The 21733-nt window shown below is 45.5% G+C and overlaps 1 protein-coding gene across 1 annotated transcript; it reads left to right on the top strand.

The window, feature by feature from the left end:
* Positions 1–7282: 7282 nt before the first annotated feature.
* irs2b (insulin receptor substrate 2b) lies at positions 7283–21635 on the top strand. The gene is made up of 2 exons (XM_076746598.1): positions 7283–11819; positions 19164–21635. Exons 1-2 carry the CDS (start codon positions 8444–8446, stop codon positions 19166–19168), a joined length of 3381 nt encoding a protein of 1126 aa, XP_076602713.1. The 5' UTR covers positions 7283–8443; the 3' UTR covers positions 19169–21635.
* The last annotated feature ends 98 nt before the right edge of the window (positions 21636–21733 follow it).

Here is a 21733-nt window from a genome sequence, read left to right as displayed (position 1 = left end):
CAACACATGAAAATCCATTCACGCATTTTGTGTAGTACAGTAGGTTGTTCTTGAAGCTTGCCAACTTAGTACTATTTGCGCTCTCAGTCACTGCTAATTCAAGTGAAAGCATTTGGAAAATGGATTCCTGGCTGCACAACATGTTGCATCTCTTTTGTGGAGCAGTTCATGCACCAGAAGTCAAGCTGACAGCTTCCTCCATCGTTCGGTCGTAGGTCAGCACTGTCATGGCTGTTTGCTATTTGTGAGCAGCAGGAATTCACATGCCAAAGTTCAGCAACATTGAGCCGCATTTACGACAAATCCATTTACTGCGGTGATTCAAAATGTTACTTTTACTTTATTTGATAGTTCAAAATGAAGAATCAAACCACACACATTGCAATTGCATAAAGACATGCATTGTAGACCACTAGACACTGGGGATGCCCTATAGGATGGGTTTTTTTTTTTTTTTTTTTTTTTTTTTTAGTGTGAGGTAAAATCAATACAACCTGACGGGGGACATTACTGAATGAGCTCTAAATTGCTGGACACGTACAGTACAATTGAACCATAAGATAAAATTAAAGCCGTATATCAGCTATAAGATAATAACCTACTAATGACATCATTAGAAACATACAAATAAATAAGCCAATTGCAGGTAAATACAAAAACAACTTACACATCATAATCACAGTAAAATGTGCGGCGTTGGAACAGGAATTAACATGATTGTGCACGAAGGACCCATAATTGTGCTCCTTGTCGTCGCTGATCCTCTTCACATCGGGGAAAGCCCTCTTTGACCTGAGTGTCATCTTCTCACTTGTGGCAAAGAGTCATCAGCGTCTAATTTAAACACTTGATTAGCTAATTACACTACATGCATAATTTAACTTTGTGACCTCTCTCACTCTCTTTTCTGGCTCCATCAAAATCAGTCTCACACACACACACACACACACACACACACACACCTGCACACATATACGCTGGAAATTAGCGCGCCATAAGAAAACACCATCATCTCACACATTCACACATTGTTACTCCACTACCATTATAGGCATTAACACACACACACACACACAGACTCATGTTTCTATCACTTCTGAGGACATTACATAGACTTACCCAAACCATAACCAGAAAACCAAATCTTGAAACCATGAAAGTTAATTATTTAGGTTATAGAGACTTGCGTTTTCTCCCCATGAGGATCACGGGTCCCTGCAAAGTGCCCGTGTAAAGATGTTTATCTTTTGTCATATGATGTGGGTCTACTTCATGCATGTTCAACCTGCCTTGGATCCAGTTATATGAGAGCTGATATAGGTTAATAGATGTTGCCATAAACTGCAGGGGGACGTGAAAGGGATAGGTGCAGGTGTAATAAAATCAATTGCAGCTGGCCGCACTGTTTTGACCTGTTTATCTAAAGGGTCAGCAGCTGGAGCTGCAGCAATGGCTGCGACACACAGCCCATGGAGGCAACAAAGGTACTGTTGATTCCTGTTTCTTTTGAATGTTTTGTCAATAATAAGCATCAATTCAGTAAACTTATATCTGTATTTTTTTGTGGCATTTTGCTTTACAATGTTAGGAGAATAATGTTTAAGTCAACCCTGGTGTTGCCTTGCACATAAAAGAACGATAGCAGTCATAAATACAGCTTATTAATCAAACACGACTATTGAATCAGAACTCAGTATTGACAAATATCCAAATTCAGGTGTCAGAATCAGATTAGAACTGAAAAAAGTGGATTGCATCAGTGTAACCTGCACTTTCTGATGTTATCGATAAAACTACTCAAAAGTCAAGAAAAAAGATGCTGCCTCACCCAGAACCTGAAAACCAACAGCTTTTCTTCAGTATCAAGTTAATCACTGATAGTCTGTACGTCACTTCAAAGATCCTGATGTGAACTCTACAAGGGGAACAAAACACTTTGTGTAGCATTGACGCAGTGGCATCTGTTAATGCAATTCTCTATTTCCTCTCTCCTTTGTATCATTGTGTCATCTTTAGTCATCTTTCTCATTAATCATCCTGCCTTTGATGAGACTGTGAGATCAAGAACAGACAGGCTGGACTAAGCCCTCGACATTCATACTGAAGCATGTGTCAGTGAGACTTTAACATTGCATGATCCAAAAACTGAGATCATCTTTAACCATTGTCTCTCTTCTCAGGTTACCAGGGTGTCTTTTAAAGCAAGCTGTCCCGGTCTGACAGGGCAAAAAGCGTGCAACAAGCAGAGACTCTCATTCACTCTGGGCTGAACTTGTGTAATCCATATGGGGCAATGCGTAGCCTTGCGATGTTCCTAATTCCTTTTCATTTTTGTGTCTGTCTCTGTTTGACCCTATTTATGGAGACTATGCATGTGGTTAAGAAGTAGTGGGAGGATGCACGACATACTGTCCAATGTGTTTTTACATCAGTGAGACCTGATAGGAGTTGCCTCAATGAAACTTTCAGGTCTTGTGTCCTGCACCAATGCATTTATTCCGACTGTTTGTACAGCCAGTTAAGGTGGATTATAGTTCACTTCTCGAAGGGGAATGCATATCAAATGGGTCTCAAGTGACCACTGATAATTGCAATTTGCTTCCCTCTCCTTGATGTTATTATACTGTACATTTAAAATGACATTTTCTTGATTTACAAAGGTTTACATCATCAGGTGTCCCTTGAAACTGGAATCTCTGTCTCGATGGGGTTTAGCCTATTAAAGACATTTTACATTCCAGCGCTCTTCGTTTTGCTTCTGCTGTGAGTTACATTGTTCGTTAATCTGCGGTGGCTATTTCCACCCAGCTGAAGGATTTATCAAAAATAGCTGTAATTTAAAGGGGGCACAGGAGGGAGCGAGACATATCACATGAGAACATGTGGTTCTTTGAAAGGACTAGCCACTACATTGTGTGTATTTACCTCATTTACCCTCCACTGGCTTCAGTCTGATTTACTTATCAATGCCAGACATTCAAAAACACAAAACAGTGATGAGTACTATTTCATTTACTTGTGTGTGTGTGTGTGTGTGTGTGTGTGTGTGTGTGTGTGTGTGTGTGTGAAAGAACAAGAGACAGAATGTGTGTGGTTTGGAGAAGGAAATGAATATTAGATCAGCGGGTCAGTTGAGGCTAAGTCAGAAAAAATCAATGCATGCTTAAACTACACACACACACACACACACACACACACACACACACACACACACACAGACGAATGGGAAAGCCTCCTACACACTCCTACTTAGATCACTTCCAATTTTAATACTGTTGATGCCACCTACCTTCCTTTAATCGTCCTTCCGCTGTTCTAACTGTGGACTGTGTGATTAACTCTAAGGAAACAACATCTACACACTGATTATGACACTGCTGTCGTGGACAAAAACACAGCTATCACTGCCAGCATCCAAACATCGCCTATAACCAAGCACGAACATGTATTAAGAGTCCTGTGATAGCCTCAGATGTCCAAGTGTCTTCTCTCAAATATGAACTATAAAGTTGCTCTATTTCAACACAGACACACTTGACATTTGCATGTATTTCATGCACCCTTCCTGTCTCACTCACAAGATTCCCCCCATCTGACCGAGGCAGAGAAGGGGCTAATGTATCATTGTCATTTATATCAAACCACGTGACTTCAGATAACGCATAATTATGACAAATGACTGATGATGGTATTGTGGAGCGTGAATATCATATGCATTGATATCTGTATAATCACAGCTACAGAGAGCTAAGATTTCAGATGGCAGGCTGCTGTTACATCTCCCCGTGTGGCCAGGGGAGGCATTTCTTGGGGGAAGATGTGCCAAAGGATAAATATGCTGTCTGGGTATGTCCTCAGCCTATAGAAACATATTATCAGCGGTTTCTCATCTAATAAGCATTCAAAAGGCTGCGCCTGCCTGATGTCGGCTGTCCCTTCTAATGAGCATATCAAATAAATATCTGTCTCAGTGACCTGTGAAATGAGGAAACTCAAGGCATTTTTGGTATCTGTATGAGAAATTATTAAAAAGAGGTGAGGAGATAACAAAGAGGGTTAGCAAAACAAAGAGGTCTTAGCGAAACATATAGAAAGCAAACACCTCAGCAGCTGCACAGTTCCTCATCAAACACGCACAGCCATTATAACACGACATCAGTGGTGTTCAATGTAACAATTACAACCGACTTGTGCCATACTACACAACCGTGCACACCCTGTGTCCAATTCACAGATTAATCAAAAATAGATTATGTCCATTCCACTGAGTTGGTTAAGTGAAGTAATCAAAACTGTAATCACTTGTGCTGTGGCTCAATACAGGCGCGCAGTCATGTCCAATAATACAAAGATCTCCATCGGCACACGCTGTCTTCCCTCCAGGTCAGGCCCATCAGCGATCAATCAGCACAAAAATTAACTGGAAGAGAAATTTCAATTTCGCATTTGCTGTATTGATTAGAGAATCGAGTCAATTATGGGTGACAACATGAGATTGAACCGAGCGATCCATATTGTATGCGCTCAAGAGCACAGAAAACAGCTGCCATTATCATTACCTGGTTACAATATTGGCTTTACGAAATTGCAGGGTGAGTCGGGAACGATGTTTAAATGCTCAAAGACAAAAAATGGGACAAGCTCAAATGGTGACCTGCAATGTTTCCTCCTGTTACTCCAAATAAGGACATAGTTCATGTTTTATATGTATTCATTTTGTTTGCCAAAAAGTCATTCACAGACAAAGACATGTACAGTATGCTTTTTTTAATAGTTTTTTTTTTTAATAGTGACTTTACTGCTGTTTGGGGTAAGTTTGAAAAAACTGCCATAAAACTCAAATTGCAGAAATCTTGTAGACTCACTGGGGATTTGGGAGAGGTTCGTCTAACCTTGTTTTACAGCTGGAGTCTCTAAAACGCGTCAACAGTTAAAGATGATGTTTATAAGCAGTGAAACAATGTTAAGTATGTTGTCTGAGCTGTGAAAGAGGGCTGGGAACAGAACATTAGGGTTAACTCAATAAATTAACACTGCAACAAAGGTTGATCCATCCAAATCAGCAACACAACAATCCTGAAAAAAACCCCCCCCATCAAAATATCCCCTGCTCAGAGGATGAATAACAACAGGGTGACATTCAGATCCAAAACATCAAAACAGCACAGCCACAACAATACAAATCAGACACCTCAGGCTCCGGCTATAATCTGTTTTGCCTTTGACTAATTAGGCGAGGTGGGTGAAGAGTGTGTGTGATTGGATGCCAACGCTACATGTTTGTGCTGTTCATTTGATGGGGCCTTATGTTGCAGTGAGCGGAGTATGACTGAGCGTAATCTTTACCCCCCTCCTGCTTGTCCCTAATCTTATCTCATCAGATTGGCGATCCTAATCTGCTTTATGAAAGCTTATGAAACTAATCGTCACACACAGTGACAGTGCAATGGGTGACGGAGACGTTATGTGCTTGTGACTCAGCAAATGGGGCGAGCGAGGCTGTTTGTATATGAAGGCCGGCCTTAAGAGCGTAAATAAGATTAGGTCTTCAAAGCTACAGGCTACTGAGTGAACGTGGACAATCTATTATACTTTGTTTATTCAACCCTATTTGATTGTTTGCTCACCCTCTGGCTTTAAACCCCAAGAAAAGGAAATAAATCCAGACAGTGAAGAGGATCTATAGCGAGAGGATGCATCCTTAAAGTCACACCTCTGTCCTTCCCCGGATAAATAAACCTTTAAAGACCTAATGGGTTCATACCAGGGGACGTTGAGAGAGACCATTTAAAGCCTTGTAAATCAGCTTCAGCTGGCCGTTTAATTAACTTGTAAATTAATGCACCATGCTGTGTAAATTGGTGGGTGATAAATATTCATGTAGTTACCTAAGAAAAGTGCAAGGACGTACCGCAGACACAACCAGATTGGGTTTTCAAGCAGCAGTTTATGGGACAATTGCCCACCTTATTGGTGTTTTATAGACAGCTGATTTGCATTTCTTATGCTTCATGGGTTATGCAAAAAGGAAGGACTCACTCCTTCTGCCCCTGCTTTCACTTCACACTACCCCCACTCACTTTCTGTTTATCTTGCCAGTGTCAGGTCATGGTATTACACAAGGCAAGCTGTCATGGACTTCAAATGCTTCATACAGGTACAGTTTGTTCGTAATTTATCAGAGGTTTAAGCAGCTGTGGATACCCTAAATGTTACATAAAACAGCACATCCACACTGTGGCCATTCTGCAGTAGTTGTTTGTTATCAGAGAGTGTGAAAGTTCTGATCCAAGCCCATGTCTGTCATTTAGGAAACCTAATATCAGCAGACAGGGAACCCTCCTTATCCTACAGGGAGCTATGTGAGCCTGAGAGGTTTAGGCAGCCAGCTCTGCTACATCTATTTATATCAGTATGCCTTCATAGCACTTTAGGCAAGGCTGAGGTAAACACAGTTGCTCAAATATTGAAAGCAACTGCACAGAACACAAAATCTACCCATCGCTGACTGTGTGGACCAAATCTGTGAACTAAAGGTTATTTGAGGGACAGACCACAAGGGGCTGTTGCCTGATTTGATTCATTTTTCCATGGTAGTAGTCAAATCATTGCTTTTGGTGGGATAATTGACCTGCACTGGGCATGGTAATTGACCTTGCCTAAGGACAGGGTGGTTTGGTGCTGAGCCAGCACTGTGGGATCTGAAGGAAAACGGGACTATAAGGTGGGGGGTGTGGTGTGTGTATGTGGGAGGTTTTTTTTTTTTTGATCATGTTATCATCATGGGGCATGTGACTGATTATTGACAGATACTGTACTTTGAGTGGCACTGGGAATGTAGATTAATCCCCATTTAATTAGAGTTCAAGTTCGATATGGCTGTTTACCGTGTTTACATTTGACCTGCATACAAAACTGCGAGGAAACACTGTGCAGCCTGTTTCCATCAGTGAAACAGCACCATCCCTCTGGTGGGCAGGAGGAGGTGAAGCTCAGTCCCTCAGGAAGTAAAAGGCAGGCTATTGGCTGTCAGCTACACACTCTCACCGCGGTACCCAGCTGGCCACCGGCATTTCATCATTACGCACATTACCGGCCATTGACGCATCCAGATCAGGAGAATATTTGCGTCATCATGATATCAGATGTTTATATATATATATATATGTGTGTGTGTGTGTGTGTGTGTGTGTGTGTGTGTAGAATTTTATATATATAACCATATATGGGTCATTCATGTGTTTCTTTGACGTGGATGAGCTTTATTATTTTTTTTGCTGATAAGGCTTAATCTCAAACATTTTGGCACGTTGTCGCCCTGGATTATATTTGTGGCGCCGCCATAGACTTTCTGAATGGGAAGACAAATAAAGCAGCCGGAAACGGACTGTAAGTGAGCAGCTATCCTGCGAGCCCCAGGCAAACATGAAACAAGCAGAAGGCGACCGCGTTACGCAACAAAGCACGCTGCATTATATCCGCTCCTCCTCAGTCCTTGCGCTCGTTGTTTATCATGAGCACCCTGATGCTTTCTCTGAAGACCGAAAAAGGAAGAGGGGCTAGAATATCCCACCTAAAGCGTGAATGTATTCTGGCCGGGCGACGCAGAGGGAATATTAAATTCCTGTGACGGAGCTGCAGACTCGACTAGGTGATGCTTGTTTACCAGCTGGAGAGGGGGACTGGAAGGACTCCCTCTACAGACGCGCTAAAATATGGTCAGGGGGTTGTGAAAAGCATCAGTGTGAATAAGAATAGGCTTTGGGAATGAAATAACAGCATAAACGTTTCCTTGCCTCTGCGCATATGATAAGCACCGATTCTGGTTACTATTCATCCTAATATGTTTTATAATCCACCCCAACTCCTTAAGTGACGCACACGTAGGCTTTATAGGTCAGAAACATCAAGTTTGGTATATTTAGACTGATGAAAAATCTTCACAGTAGTCAAATGTTGGACCACGGGATCAGAGCTGCTATAAATAAAGCTCCAGTCCTGACTGACTACGCTCTCAAATGAGTCGGAAGAGGGCAGAGTGATAGTAGGAGGGCTTTCTCCTTTTCTCTCTCTCCCTCCCTCCCTCCCTCCCTCTCTCTCTCTCTCTCCTTTGAACGGGGCCACCTCACTCCAGCATTCATCCCGTTTCCACCAATAAGCCCAATGAGCTGAGTGCGCACCGCCCACTGTCGGTGTGTGTATTTTTTTCTTCTCCTTTCCTTTCCTTTTTTTTTAAACTAGAGCTGGATGTGTAGATCGTCACATGTTGTTTCCCCCTCCTCAGTCCGGACACTAGCAGACATGTGTTATTTATTGCTCAGCTTTGGGAGAAGACGAACGCGCGCACAGCCGGCTCTGGAAATAGAGGATTAAAATAACGCGCGGCGTTTCTTTAGCAGCTCGAGGTTAGGACGCATTGTGTCTGATAGCGAAGGACACGAGAATGGCGAGTCCGCCAAGCACAGGAGATCAGCCGCTGTTGCCCAGTACTACGAATGTGAACAGCGGCGTCAAGAAATGCGGATACCTAAAGAAGCAGAAACACGGACACAAGCGCTTTTTCGTTCTAAAGGAGCCGAGCGAAGGCTTCCCTGCCCGGCTGGAGTACTACGAGAGCGAGAAGAAATGGAAAAACAAATCGGCCGCGAAGAGAGTTATTCCTCTGGACTGCTGTCTCAATATCAACAAGAGAGCGGACGCAAAACACAAATATCTTATTGCTCTGTACACCAAGGATGAGTATTTTGCGGTGGCGGCAGAAAACGAGCAGGAACAGGAGAGCTGGTACCGGGTGCTGATGGATTTAATGGCAGAGGGGAAAGTATACGACGGTTCGGCGTCCAACTCTGCGTCCTCGCTGGTTGGCTTCGACGAGGCGAGCTACGGTGTGATAACGCCGGTTTCCGCCGTCTACAAGGAGGTTTGGCAAGTCAATCTGAAATCCAAAGGCTTGGGGCAAAGCAGGAATTTGACCGGAGTGTACAGGCTCTGTCTCTCCAGCCGGACTATCAGCTTTGTCAAGCTGAACTCAGAGGTTGCCTCCGTCAATTTACAGCTGATGAATATCCGGAGGTGCGGCCACTCTGACAGCTTTTTCTTCATTGAGGTTGGTCGATCTGCGGCCACGGGTCCGGGGGAGTTATGGATGCAGGCTGATGACTCTGTGGTGGCGCAAAATATCCACGAAACTATCTTGGAGGCGATGAAAGCCATGAAGGAGCTGTCGGAATTCCGTCCGCGCAGCAAAAGCCAGTCATCTGGTACAAACCCCATCTCTGTGCCCACACGGCGGCACCTGAACAATCTCCCCCCCAGCCAGACCGGGCTTCCCCGGCGGTCGCGCACTGACAGCATGGCCGCGACCTCTCCTGTGAGCAAATTTTCCTCCTGTCGAATACGCACGGCCAGCGAGGGCGACGGCACCATGACACGCCCCATGTCAGTGACTGGCAGCCCGTTGAGCCCAGGGGTCCACAGGACCCTGCTGAGCAGATCTCACACTATTACAGCGCGCCCTTGTCGGACATTTGAATCTTCTTCCCTCCAGCACAGTAAGTCCATGTCTATGCCCCTGTCTCGTTCCCCGCCCATGGCCACCCCCAGCCCAGGGAATCTGTCCTCCTGCCCAGACAGCAGTGCTCCTCGCCCTTCCAGCTGCAGTGCCTCCTTTTCAGGCTCCCCCAGTGATGCTGGTTTTATATCATGTGAGGAGTATGGCTCAAGCCCGGCGGACGCACGGGACCTGAGGCTATCACTCACCCTCCGTAGCAACACTCCTGAGTCTCTCAAAGCTGACACTCCCCCCTCCCGAGACGGCAGTGAGCTGGATGGCTACATGGTGATGGAGCGGCAGAATCAGAATGGTTATCGTCGGTTACCGGAGCTGGACAAGGCTTATCGAAAACGCACATACTCCCTGACTACTCCCCGCCAGCAGAGGGGTCCCCCCCAAGTGTCTTCAGCCTCCCTGGATGAGTATACTCTTATGAGGGCTACTTACACCAGTGGAAGCCAGTCTTCTCACAGGTGTCACACTGCCTCACCTAAAGGGACCTATCCTGAGGATTACAGGGATGTTCAGATCAGTGCTAGCAATCTCCAAGGTGACAGTGGCTATATGCCCATGATGCCAGGTGTGGTACCTCAGACACCAGGGTCCAAGAATGACCCCTACATGCCCATGAGCCCCATGTGTGTTTCTGCTCCAAAGCAGATCATCAACCCCCGCTCACACTCCTCTTCAGTGGGGCTGGCCCCACGCACAGACTCCCCTGGGAGTGTTTCTCTGGAGGAAAGTGGCTATATGCGGATGTGGTGTGGAACCAAGATGTCAGTGGAGAGTGCTGATGGAAAGCTCACCAATGGAGAGTACCTGAACATGTCTCCTGTTGACCCTCTGGTGTCTGTCACACCCCCAGACTTCATCCTCAGTCCTGTAGGAGGAGATCCCCACCCCCAGCAACATCACAGACAGCCTTATTCTTACAGCTCTCTACCACGCTCACTTAAAGGCCAGTTGCAGCGCAACGGGTCGACAGACACAGACCAGTATGTGGTGATGAGTTTACGGAGACAGCGAATAGAAGAGGAGTCCAACTATTGTCCTGTCTCTCCAGGAGACTCTGTGGCCAGCAGCTCTCCAGGTACACCAGGCACCCCTTCCTCTGCCCCATCGCCTCTCAGAGTGGCTCGGATAGATGGGGGTCTGGTACACCGGAGCAGAGTGTGTCGGCCCACCCGCCTGGCTCTGGAATCCCTCAGAACACTACCGTGTATGAATGAACACCCTCTTCCCTCAGAGCCACGCAGCCCTGGAGAGTACATCAACATAGACTTCAGTAGTGCTACCCACGACCTGCTGCCATCTACAGTGTCAGAAAGCTCTGCGTCCTCTGTGAGTGGAGTGTGTGCAGAGAAGGGATCCCTGCAGTGCTCAGACTATGCTAATGTCGACGTCAGCTCCCCGGGTCACCTTGGCACACACCAAGCCAGGGGTCCCCCCTCCACAGGGTGCCTAAACCGCATGCCTGAAGTCTTGACATGCCCGGCTGTGGTGAACACCCAGCAGAACATACAGAGAGACGAGGAGGAAGAAGAGGGAAAAAGCATAGAGGGAGGGACAGAGGAGAGGGGGATGGTAGAGGAATATCCTCTCCAACAGCAGGTGAGCCTGGTGTGTCAGCCTGCTCTAGTCAAGGATGACTACACTGAGATGACTTTCGGTCCTCCTGCCAGTCTACCTGCTCTCTGCACCACTGATGCTGCTCCCCTCCCCACCAGCCCCACTGCCTGTGTCAAAAGACTCAGCCTTGAGAGCTCCATTGTGGATGCAGTGCCCCCTGTGCCATTGGACTCTTTCCTCCTGGGGGGTCCTTCATTATCTGTCACCCTCGTGGATCCACACAGGGGGGCCAAAGTGATCCGGGCCGACCCTCAGGGGCGCAGGCGGCACAGTTCTGAAACCTTCTCCTCCACCACCACTGTCACACCTGTGTGCCCATCCTTTGCCCACGACACCAAACGGCACAGCTCTGCCTCTGTGGAGAATGTATCCCGCACTGTGTGCAGCACCGAGGGACCCGAGGAGGACTATGGCAGCAACAGCCCCATGTGCCGGGAGATGTCAGCTGGTTATCAAAACGGACTTAACTACATTGCCTTAAACTTGATGGAGGGAAACCTTGGAGGATGCAGGTTAGGGGACTGTGACGGGCTCCTGAGGTTCAAGACGGCCTGTGGCTGCAAGGGGGGCGTGAATGGTTTCAACACAAGCCCCTACGCCAGCCTGGGATTCAAGGAGACTGCTGCTGCTGTGAAAGGTGAGTGTTTTCACACATGTCACACTCACTCATTCATGCAGTATGTTTTCATTCATGAAGGGAGTGGTGCCAGGGCTTGAGTAGGATAGAGATCCGCCTCAGTGCTACTGTATGCTCTGCAGAGATAGGCCACTCGTTGCTAAGCAGCACTTCTGAGCTCATTTTCATTCCAAAGTTGAGAATAATGATGATCTTTCAGAGAACATGCTGGAAACAAACGGCTCCATTCATTTTGTGTCTTCATTTGTGTGTCTGCAGCAGAGCCTGTGTGTTTAACACTCACTCTGGCTTTAACCCACGAACTGCCAACACAGTGTGTCTATTTTATGGATGTTATAAGCCTAAATATCACACTGATTGTCGTTTATGCCTCAGTAAAACAAATCTTCGCAATGCCGCAAATAACATCATATAGAGTTGTGCGGTCAAATGTGGCAAACGGTGTTAATCAGTTATATAAACAGTGGTTACATACCGATACATGTTAGAATAACAGGTTTCGGTCTGTAAACGTAGGCTACGGGAGCTGAGGGAAGTAAAGGTGTTATGAACCTTGCTGCTGGGTGTAGGCTGTCATGTTTAGATAGGGTTAGTCACCTACTCGTCACACCCATGACACATCGTCAAACCTCAGGGCTGTTCGATGCTGCGGAGAGCTGTGCCCAAGATTTGTGATCCGCGTCAACGTGCAGACACACACCGGAAAACGAGCGTTTCGCTCCAAATAAAAGCATAGGAAGAAAAAGTTGACGTGTTCAAAACCACAAGAAATGTCCATGTTCTCCGGATCGTGCTGCATTTAGTCCCCTTTACTGTATACTTCCTTAAAGGAAAACAGCCGCTATATGTCACTTGACTGAAGTAGGTTTTATTTTGAAAAGGTTTTATTTTGAAAATTATGACCGGACTTCTGTAGTACTCTGGCTGACTTAACACTGCTGTCGTGTGTATGTGTGAATGGTCTGCTGTAGTCTCCCCTCAGTGACGCAGTTTTATACCACGTCAGTATTTCAAAACACATCAAGTCTGATGCTGTGACGCGTGCGGCACTACACATGACGCGCACGTGGAAGCAGCTAGAAAAATCCGTGTTTGTGGGTCATTTTATAACGCAGCGTGCTGTAGCTTTTGTGAAGCTGGTATGTGTGCGGATGTGCCGTGAAATCCTTCTGACTAGATGTCTTTGTGGGAAAGAACGGTCGCCATCAAAATATTCCCTTTCACCTCATTTTGTTCAGTGTTGCATCAGTGGCTTTTCATGCATCTCTAAATGGCAGGGATTATTTACAGGGATAGATGACCTGGCAGGGGCATGTCAGAAGTTGCTGTTGTTTGAAGAGAAAATACACAGTGTGAGGATCACTGTGAGTCAGGAGTCAGTTGTTCCTGATGGTGAAATACAAGAGTTTAATTGCTGTTTGTGGTTTCACAACCAAGTTGTCTCTCTTTGTCTCTGTCTCTGCTGGCTCTCATGCTGTGAGCAGAGCCAGCGTGGGGCTTGGTGCAAGTCATCAGGTTCCCCAGAAAAACAAGTGAGTCAGTTGTTTATCAATTGTCAGGTACTGGGTTTCAGGACTGGAATGTGGTCAGTGTGCAAAGGTTGCTGGGAGGGGTGAATGCTCACTTGTTTTTCTAACCTGGTGGGGTGGAGTGGGAGGGGGATCGGAGGATTCTTCACAAACAGTTTTACACAGGAGCGTTCTCCCGCTAATGTCCTCCATGAACACATGACTTTCACCAGGCGCATACTACAGGTGCACCTTCACACCTGCTTTTGAGTTTCAGACAGGACCCAAATATTGAATGTTGTCCCCTTCAGCACAGACGTTTGTCCAAGACTGCGAGAGCAGAGGTGGAGGAACAATGGTGAAGGGTGGGTGACTTGTTTTGTTTTTCATGTACAGCAAAATAGACAATTGAGCTGTTGGCTGAAGGGAGGGCGAGAGAGAGAGTGAGGGGGAGGAAAGGAGGAGTGACAAGGAAAGGAAGAAAAGAAATGCAGAAAGAGATAGAGATCAGCGTTGTTCCGGTAAGAGTTTGCCTGTGCTACTGTATCTTTGTTATATAAGCCCTCCCTGACAAACAAATGTCCTTGTACATAATGGTGAATGACTCAGCTTCGATCAGGGATGTGACCAGTGTGGCAAGTCTTTGATACTCTCACCCAAAATACAAAAACACTTGCATTGCTTGTGTCTGTGAGAGAGCGAAAAAGAGGGCATGACTGTTTACTACGAGATGACAGGCTCTACCACATTCCCTCCACGCAGTGAACAATAGCATGCATTCCCTGCAGTGCATCAATTTGAAAACAGGTATATTGGGAAATCAAATCACCTGTCCTCATTTGGCATGTGAAGCACATGCAGGGTAAAGGTGAGAGCTGGAGGGAGACGTTGTTCCTCAGCCTGACAGACTTGCAAATATGCGAGCATGTGGCTCAGCGAGGAGCGGCGGAGTCCGTTAGCTGATAGGTTACGCTGTTGTTGTTTGTTTTTTTTTTGGCCCTGACGTGACGTGCAGGGAGAGGGGAGGCGGTGGGGCAGAGGAGGGGGCTGTTTAGCTTTCAGTGCACGCCTTCTGGCCCTGCCAACAATGTCGGTTTCTCGACCTTTGAACTCGCTCTCTCTGTGTGAGAGACTGTGAGAGAGGGGGGAGATATTGCCGTCGGGGCATTTCCAGAAATCAGCACACCTCTATCTCTGCGTGCTATGTATTCATTTAGTTTTTCCAGTTCTTTGGGACCCTTACCTCTCCTTGTACAGTACATCTGTCCCACCACTTCATTTTTCTCCATAAAAGCGTCTTTTATCACCCTCCTGTCATCTGCTTTTCCCACTCCTATCCTCATTTATCTAATGTTTCTCTCTCTGGCATCCAGTCTAGCGTGCAGACAGGGGAGAAGACTGACTCACACTCTCCATGTCTTTCATTTCCACTCTGTGTGTGTGTGTGTGTGTGTGTGTGTGTGTGTGTGTGTGTCTTCCTGTCCTGTGTGCCTACATATACACAGCCATCAGCAGATGGTGGAGGGGTGGAGGTGGGGGGGGTCAGGGGTTTTGCACCTGCCCCGCCAAGCAGTGCTCACTGGTTATCTGGCCCGTCAGAGGAGAGTGACAATACGCTAATGACTGGCCACCATCTGCCACAACAACAACAAGGAGAAGCCATACACCAACCCAAAACCCTTCCCCCCTCCTCCTCCTCCTCTTCCTCTGCATCCTCCTCTCCTGTTTCTCCTCCTCCTCTCTCCAGGCATTGGTTTCTGTTTTTCAGAAATCATGTGATTCAACCCCCCCCCCCCCAACACACACACACACACACACACACACACACACCTACTTTCTCCTCACCGGTGTGTCGGAGCCTTGTGTTTTTCCTGTTCTTATCTGACCTCAGTGGACTGTCTCTGATTGGCTTTTCACACCAGAAGCCATAGAGGATTGTCTAACGATGCATTAAACAATTAGCTAATCATATCTGATCAGAGCCACTAACAAGACTCTCACTCCTCTTGCTGCTTGATTTATCTCACACTACAAACAACAACAGACAACTAATGGCCAACTGGCTTGTACAATTGATCTGAATTGTCTCGAGCTGCAGCGATCAATGGTTTAGTCGATTGACAGAAAATTAATCAGCAGCTGTTTTGATGATCAATTTACTTTCTCTGGTTTCAGCTGCAGAGATTTGAAGATGTGGTTCTTGTTGCTGGTTTATATCATTATATTGTTTTGGACTGTTGGTCTGACCTTTGAAAATGTCATTGTGGGTTCTGGGTAATTGGACATTTTTCACAGAACAACTAGTCAATTAATCAGAAATGAAAGTAATAATAGAAATGATAATGAAAGTTGCAGCCGTAGAAATATGTTTGCTATGGTGTGTTCATGAGCGGCTGGGAAAGTCTGACATCTGAGAATAAAGAGCTGGCTGGTAAACAATAGCCTGTTTAACACAAGAGGGAATTCGCAATTCACGTTTGTCTTCCAGGTTTGATATTTTGCGACGTCATAGCTCCTGAGCGTGCTGACTTTGTGCACAGATCATCATCCATACTTTTCTCATTAATTCATTTTCTCATGCATTATAGGTTTTATTTTTGCAGCCTGTTTAAACCCTCAAACACTGAACTCTGCACACAATGCCTCTTCTCAATTATTTGATTACATACAGTATTTTGAGGAACGTACAGTCTCTGTCCTCACCTGTCCCGCGCACCCCTCCCCTTCGGACACACGTCTGCGGCCCTCCTGGCTGCTCGATACATAACTCTTTGAGCAAAGTAGGGCGGGATGTTCCAGCTCTAGATAAAAACAAAGTCAGCCTACCACATCCTCAATTTAGCTTGGAGGTAAGAAGGATTACATTCACTTCAGGATTAGACATTGTTGAGTAGCTTGTTTTGTCTAGAGGTAGAAGATGAGATAGTGTGTCACATGAGTGCAAATGCCGTACAGTACTTACGCACACTGCACACACACACACACATCAGGTCAGCTCAGGCTTTTTCATTCATAAACAGTCCAGCTCTTCAGACACTCTTTGGACCCCAGTGCTTCTCCATAGAGAAGCATAGGTTTAAGAAGTGGGTATAAAGGAGGCAGTGCGTGATATGGAATAATGGCTTCTTGATGTCATCTGCAATTTGCTGGTGGTGATAGTCGTTTTTTTCTTGTAGACATTGAGCATGTTTGGTAACCTGCAAAAATGCATTAGGCTGTTACTCATGATGCTTAAAATTATTAGATTTTTCTATGCAAAAAAACCAGAAGGTCAACTTTGGCTCTGAGAAACCTCGATTGGCTTCTTTCACAACAGTTTTCTGACATTTTGAAGGCCAAATGCTTAATCGATCATTTGAAAATAATCATTAGTGGCAGCCCCTGATGTGTTAGCAGTCTTATTGGGAGAGAGAAGTCGCACAGTTGTTGCAAAAAGATGTAAAAACTGGATAAGATTGAAGAGGATAATTACATGTGTTATCTGGAATATATGTCGGGGTGAGTCAGCAGGATAGCAGAGCCAACGGTGGTTGTTGTTGTTGTTTTGTCAGACAGAGGTGTGGGAGGTCAGAGGTGAAGAGTCAGTCAGTGTTTGCTTGCTGGAGCGCTGCTGTGGATCAGGCAGGAGCCAGCAGGGCAGGAATGTAAACAGAGCAGATCTGAGCCTGCGGATCTCTACCTGTCTGGAGGAGGAAACCCGCGCCTAACATCAGCTTTGTTGTTTGCAGAAGCTTGTGCGCAGCTGATCCTTTTCCTCTCTTGCTGTTCACAAATACAGTTGGAGTAGTTCCCCCTGAAAGCCCATTCACTTAACTCTGCAACAACACGGAGCCACTCGAGCAGGTGAAGCATCGACAGACATGGGGACATGTTTGCTCTGCTTCTGAAGCACCACAGAGGAGCCTGCTAATACATGCCTGTGTGTGTGTGTGTGTGTGTGTGTGTGTGTGTGTGTGTGTGTGTGTGTGTGTGTGTGTTGTAGCCCTGAATGGAGCACGGCTAAATTTAGCCTGTGAGAACTAAATAAATAATGAACAGGGCTTGGGTGTGTGTGTGTGTGTGTGTGTGGGTTGGGACAGGGGGCACAGACGTGGGCTGTTGAGGGGGGCTGAGGGGCGTGTGTGCGCTTGAGAAAGAGGAGTGGTCGGGGCCATTGGGTTCATTCCCTGGCTGGACCCTGGACCTCTGTCCCCCCCCCCCCCCAAACCTCCCCGCCCGCCCACACTTTTCTCCGATCAGCATGTGTTTGAATAGCAGTGTGTGTCTCCCTCTACGCCACATTGTCCTGGTTCAGACAACGATAATCCTTTTTTTTTTTTTTGTGACCGTTGACTGTATGTACATGGCTACACCTGGTTGCTAATCAGAGCTGTTAGTGATTCAGCTCTCCTTCCCGGCAGATCTCAGTCATTCTCACCCAAGTGTCTGCCTCTACAGGCCACAGGCTGGCCCAGCCCCTGCAGACACAGACACACACACACACACACACACACACACACACACACACACACACACACAGATTGTTATGGACCGTCAGTCCCATGACCTCACTGCATTCCCGTTCCTCTCTGTCAGGTTGATTCTGTTACTGTGGTTTTTCCACCACTTCTCACCCTGGTGTTTCTATTTTCTTCTGCCTCTGACACCCATGGCAATGAAGAGACCGAGCTCAGCCGGCACAGGTGGCCTCATCAGTGACTCTGTTTTTCAAATAGTTCCATATTTTTGCACCTCACACATCCCTGGAAATGCCTCAGCCTCTTCAGTGTGTTTCCTTTCTCTCCTTTCTCTAATGCTTCGGTCATTAGTGTTGTGTCAAGTGTCTATAAAGCTTTCGATTTGACATCAGCCTCTGATCTTCTTTTACAGCATGTGTGTGTGTGTAGGGCAAAGAGAGAGAGAGAACAGACGTGTGTGTGTTTATGGTGGGAGTAGGTGAGGAAGGGGTGACTGTGAGGACTGTGAATGAAAGGTTTGTTTTAGAGAATGACGATCACATCCAGCTTTGTGAAAACGGCTCTTGTTCACGGCTGGGGAAGAGAAGGAGGAGACAGTGAGCGAGTGAGGCAAGAAACGCAGCCGCGGAGAGGGGCTGTGTGTGTGTGTGTGTGTGTGAGTGTGTGTTTGTGTATGTGTGTGTCAGCCAAGACTTCCGCTCCCATTTGATAGTTCTGCATGCAAATGAAACCTCACAAACAAGTACACCAGGGCAAGGGTCAGCACGGCTTTCCACTGGGAGAAGAGCGACTCTCTGAAGACTCTTTTTATAGTTTTATAGTATGTGAACAAAACAGCTGTGGTGTGTGTGTGTGTGTGTGTGTGGGAGAATGTTTTGTTTATTTGACTTCAGTAGGTGTGCAATCAAGAATACCTGGGTGTGTGTTTGTTGGTGTGTGGGAGTGTTGTTGCTGTCTCTTCTGCCGTCATTGGAGACTGCCCTGTGTCAGCTGCACAGTGCTAAATGCCACTCTGTTTTTCCCCTGCCGTGAAAGCACCTGCCACTTCAGTGTCTACCAGCTGAGGAACACACACACACACACACACACACACACACACACACACACACACACACACACACACACACACACACACAGACAGGCTGCTTGAAGAGCACTTATTCCTTACTTGGTAACAGAGTGGGGGTATCCGTTTGACCTCCCCCTCTCCTCTATTGCTCTGTCCTGCGTCATAAATCACATATACTGTATGTAAACACTCACATATTGAGTTTCTGAAAAGAGTATTGACCAAGAAATCTCATCCAGTCAGATTCAACCTCATGCCCGTAAATCGCATGGCGAGAAACTCACTCGTGTTTTTCCTCTTCTCCTTTCAGAATGAAGGCTGATGGGTCCCCCTCCTCGCCTCCACGCCTCCTCTCCCTCCTTTTCCTGTGAACGTAGGATTTCGCTGCAGCCAAGTGACGACAGCTGGACCATGAGCTGCAGTCGACGCCCTTTGACCTCTTCGCCGCCTTCGAGGGTCACAGGGACGGCCATCACCATGGCAACACGGACACTTGACCCTTACCCCAAATCTTCCCTCCGCTTTTCTCGGCACCAAAACATTCAGGCGCCATCACTGCTGCTGTACTAGATTACTTAAAAACTTAAACAGACTATTAACTCTAACTATAGATAGGTAACTATTTATCTCTGTGCGTAGACCTGCAAAATTATCCTGCAGTATATTGTTATGTTAATTATTATTATTGTTGTTATTGCCATTCATACACTTTCAGCTGGTTTTCTTTTGGCTTCAGCCGACAGTTGCCAGATACTTTCACCTGAAAACCTGTGAACCAAACCTGGACAGCATAGTGTGTGCACACACACACACACACATACACACACGCAAAAAACCTTTGATGCATACGGATTACATATATTTATTTATTTATCATGTATGTATGCATTTAATGAAGTGTGTGTGTGTGAATTTGTATACAGATTGTACTGCAAAAAAGAGGTGGCATTTATGAACATATTTAAAAATCAAAGTTAACATTTGCTTAAAAAAAAAAAAAAAACCCTACCTCAGTAAAAACCAGGTTGGTACCAATTCACACATCAGAAATATATATGAAATATTTATTTTCAAAGGTGAATGTTTTTTTAAATCACCAATCCAAAGCCTTACTCGAGCCATCAGCCCCCGTCTGATGGACCTTTTTAGTTTGGACCTATAAACACGCAGTATATCAAAGATTTAACCAATCATCTTATAGACCGAATGTTGATCAGAGCCGAGTGAGAGACAGCCTCTCTGAGATTAAGTTCCTTCTCTTCCCACGTTACATTTATGACAAGATTATGTATTAAATATCCAGAGTAATATATTTATTAATATGCCTGAGATGGAGGATTCATACACACTAAAAGAAAACCCAGAGGACTTCAGAGAAATACTTGACATTGCATTGCATCGCGCATGCGGGAGTCACCCATCCAAACCCTGCAGCTTGAACCAACTGGACCTGACCACCAGATCTGTGGCCTGTCTGAGCCCAATCCTCAGCACCTTTATACATTTTACCGAGTCACCCGCTGTTCACCTGTGATATCCTGCACATCCAACACAGCCTGCAGGAAGTTATGACCTGTCACGACAAGGGACGGGAACATGAATGTTTGAAGTTATTTATACAGAGTAACTGGACAGCTCAGAGTCTTGCATTTTCTCACCTGATGCCTCATTGCGGAGCTCTGTCCCGCCACACGCTTAGGTGGCCGGTGCAGGCAGCGCTGAGCAATGCGGCGAATGCATGACGCAGTCTTGACCGGCTGCTCAGTGAGCCGCTTGATAGCAGACGAGACACGCCGGAGCCAATGCATGGTCTTGCACTTACAAACTTTCTAGATTGTAACACAAGACACGTTGAATGTAGTACATGCTGTGTTCCGAGTGTGGGAGCACACAACCCAACAAACACCACGACAGCTTCAACAATGAAACATGCAGAGGTACTGAATGGAAACTACAACACAGATACAAACCAGGGGAAGTATCTCTTTATTTATCTGAATTCACTGGTACTTATCCTTCGCCTATATACTGTAAATAGTGCGACGTTACAGAATTACATTTAAGCATCGCTGAGAAACTTTGAGAGATGTTAAGTTAAATAACTTATGTTGTTTGTACTGTACATAATATGTGTTTGAGTGAACTTTCTGATACAACAAAAGCACTAATTAAGTTATATGCTAACCAGTATGGTTTGGCTTTGATTTTTTTTTTTTTTTTTTTTTAACTGTCATGGGATAGTCTTGTGAAATGGATGCCACTATGAGGACATTTTCTATTGCTGTAATTCTGAAAGAAAAAAAAAGATTTTAAGAGAAATCATTAATACTTGACATACTTAATTCTTGTTACTTAGGTACAACACAAATGGCATATATGCAATATTTACAGTTTTGAAAATTAGTTTACAAAGACTACCAAATGTATAAATACTGTTAATAATGTTTGTTAAACCTTAAAATCAGATTTCTGCTGTTTGTACGTTTTTTTTCCTCCAAATTTGAAATGAGAAACTTTTTTCTGTGTGTTTTTTGCTAATCGAGCCTCTTGATGTTTTGAGCAGTGTTTTGCATTTGGATAATGTTTCAAGTTTTTATTCGGCATCTAACGGTTACGATATTGGCCCTGGCTTATCTTGCTGTGTCTTTCATTGTAAATATTTCATATCTTGCATATTGTGACGCTACTAAGAGATGATAATTTAAACTTAGTTCATTGCTTTAGATTGTATTGATTCTTTATAGACACATGCAATAAATAATGATGTTATTTAAGAAAACCATTCGCCTCTGTTTCCGTTCTCCTCCCTCTCACATCACAAACGAGCACCAGCTTTTCATCTCTCATGTGAATGGGCACTCGCCAGAGCAGATGTTTCAA

This window comes from Chaetodon auriga, chromosome 13 (assembly GCF_051107435.1).
Source record: "Chaetodon auriga isolate fChaAug3 chromosome 13, fChaAug3.hap1, whole genome shotgun sequence".
Lineage (NCBI taxonomy): Eukaryota > Metazoa > Chordata > Actinopteri > Chaetodontiformes > Chaetodontidae > Chaetodon > Chaetodon auriga.
Note: the sequence above shows the minus strand (reverse complement) of the source record. Positions and strands in the feature narration are given on the sequence as shown.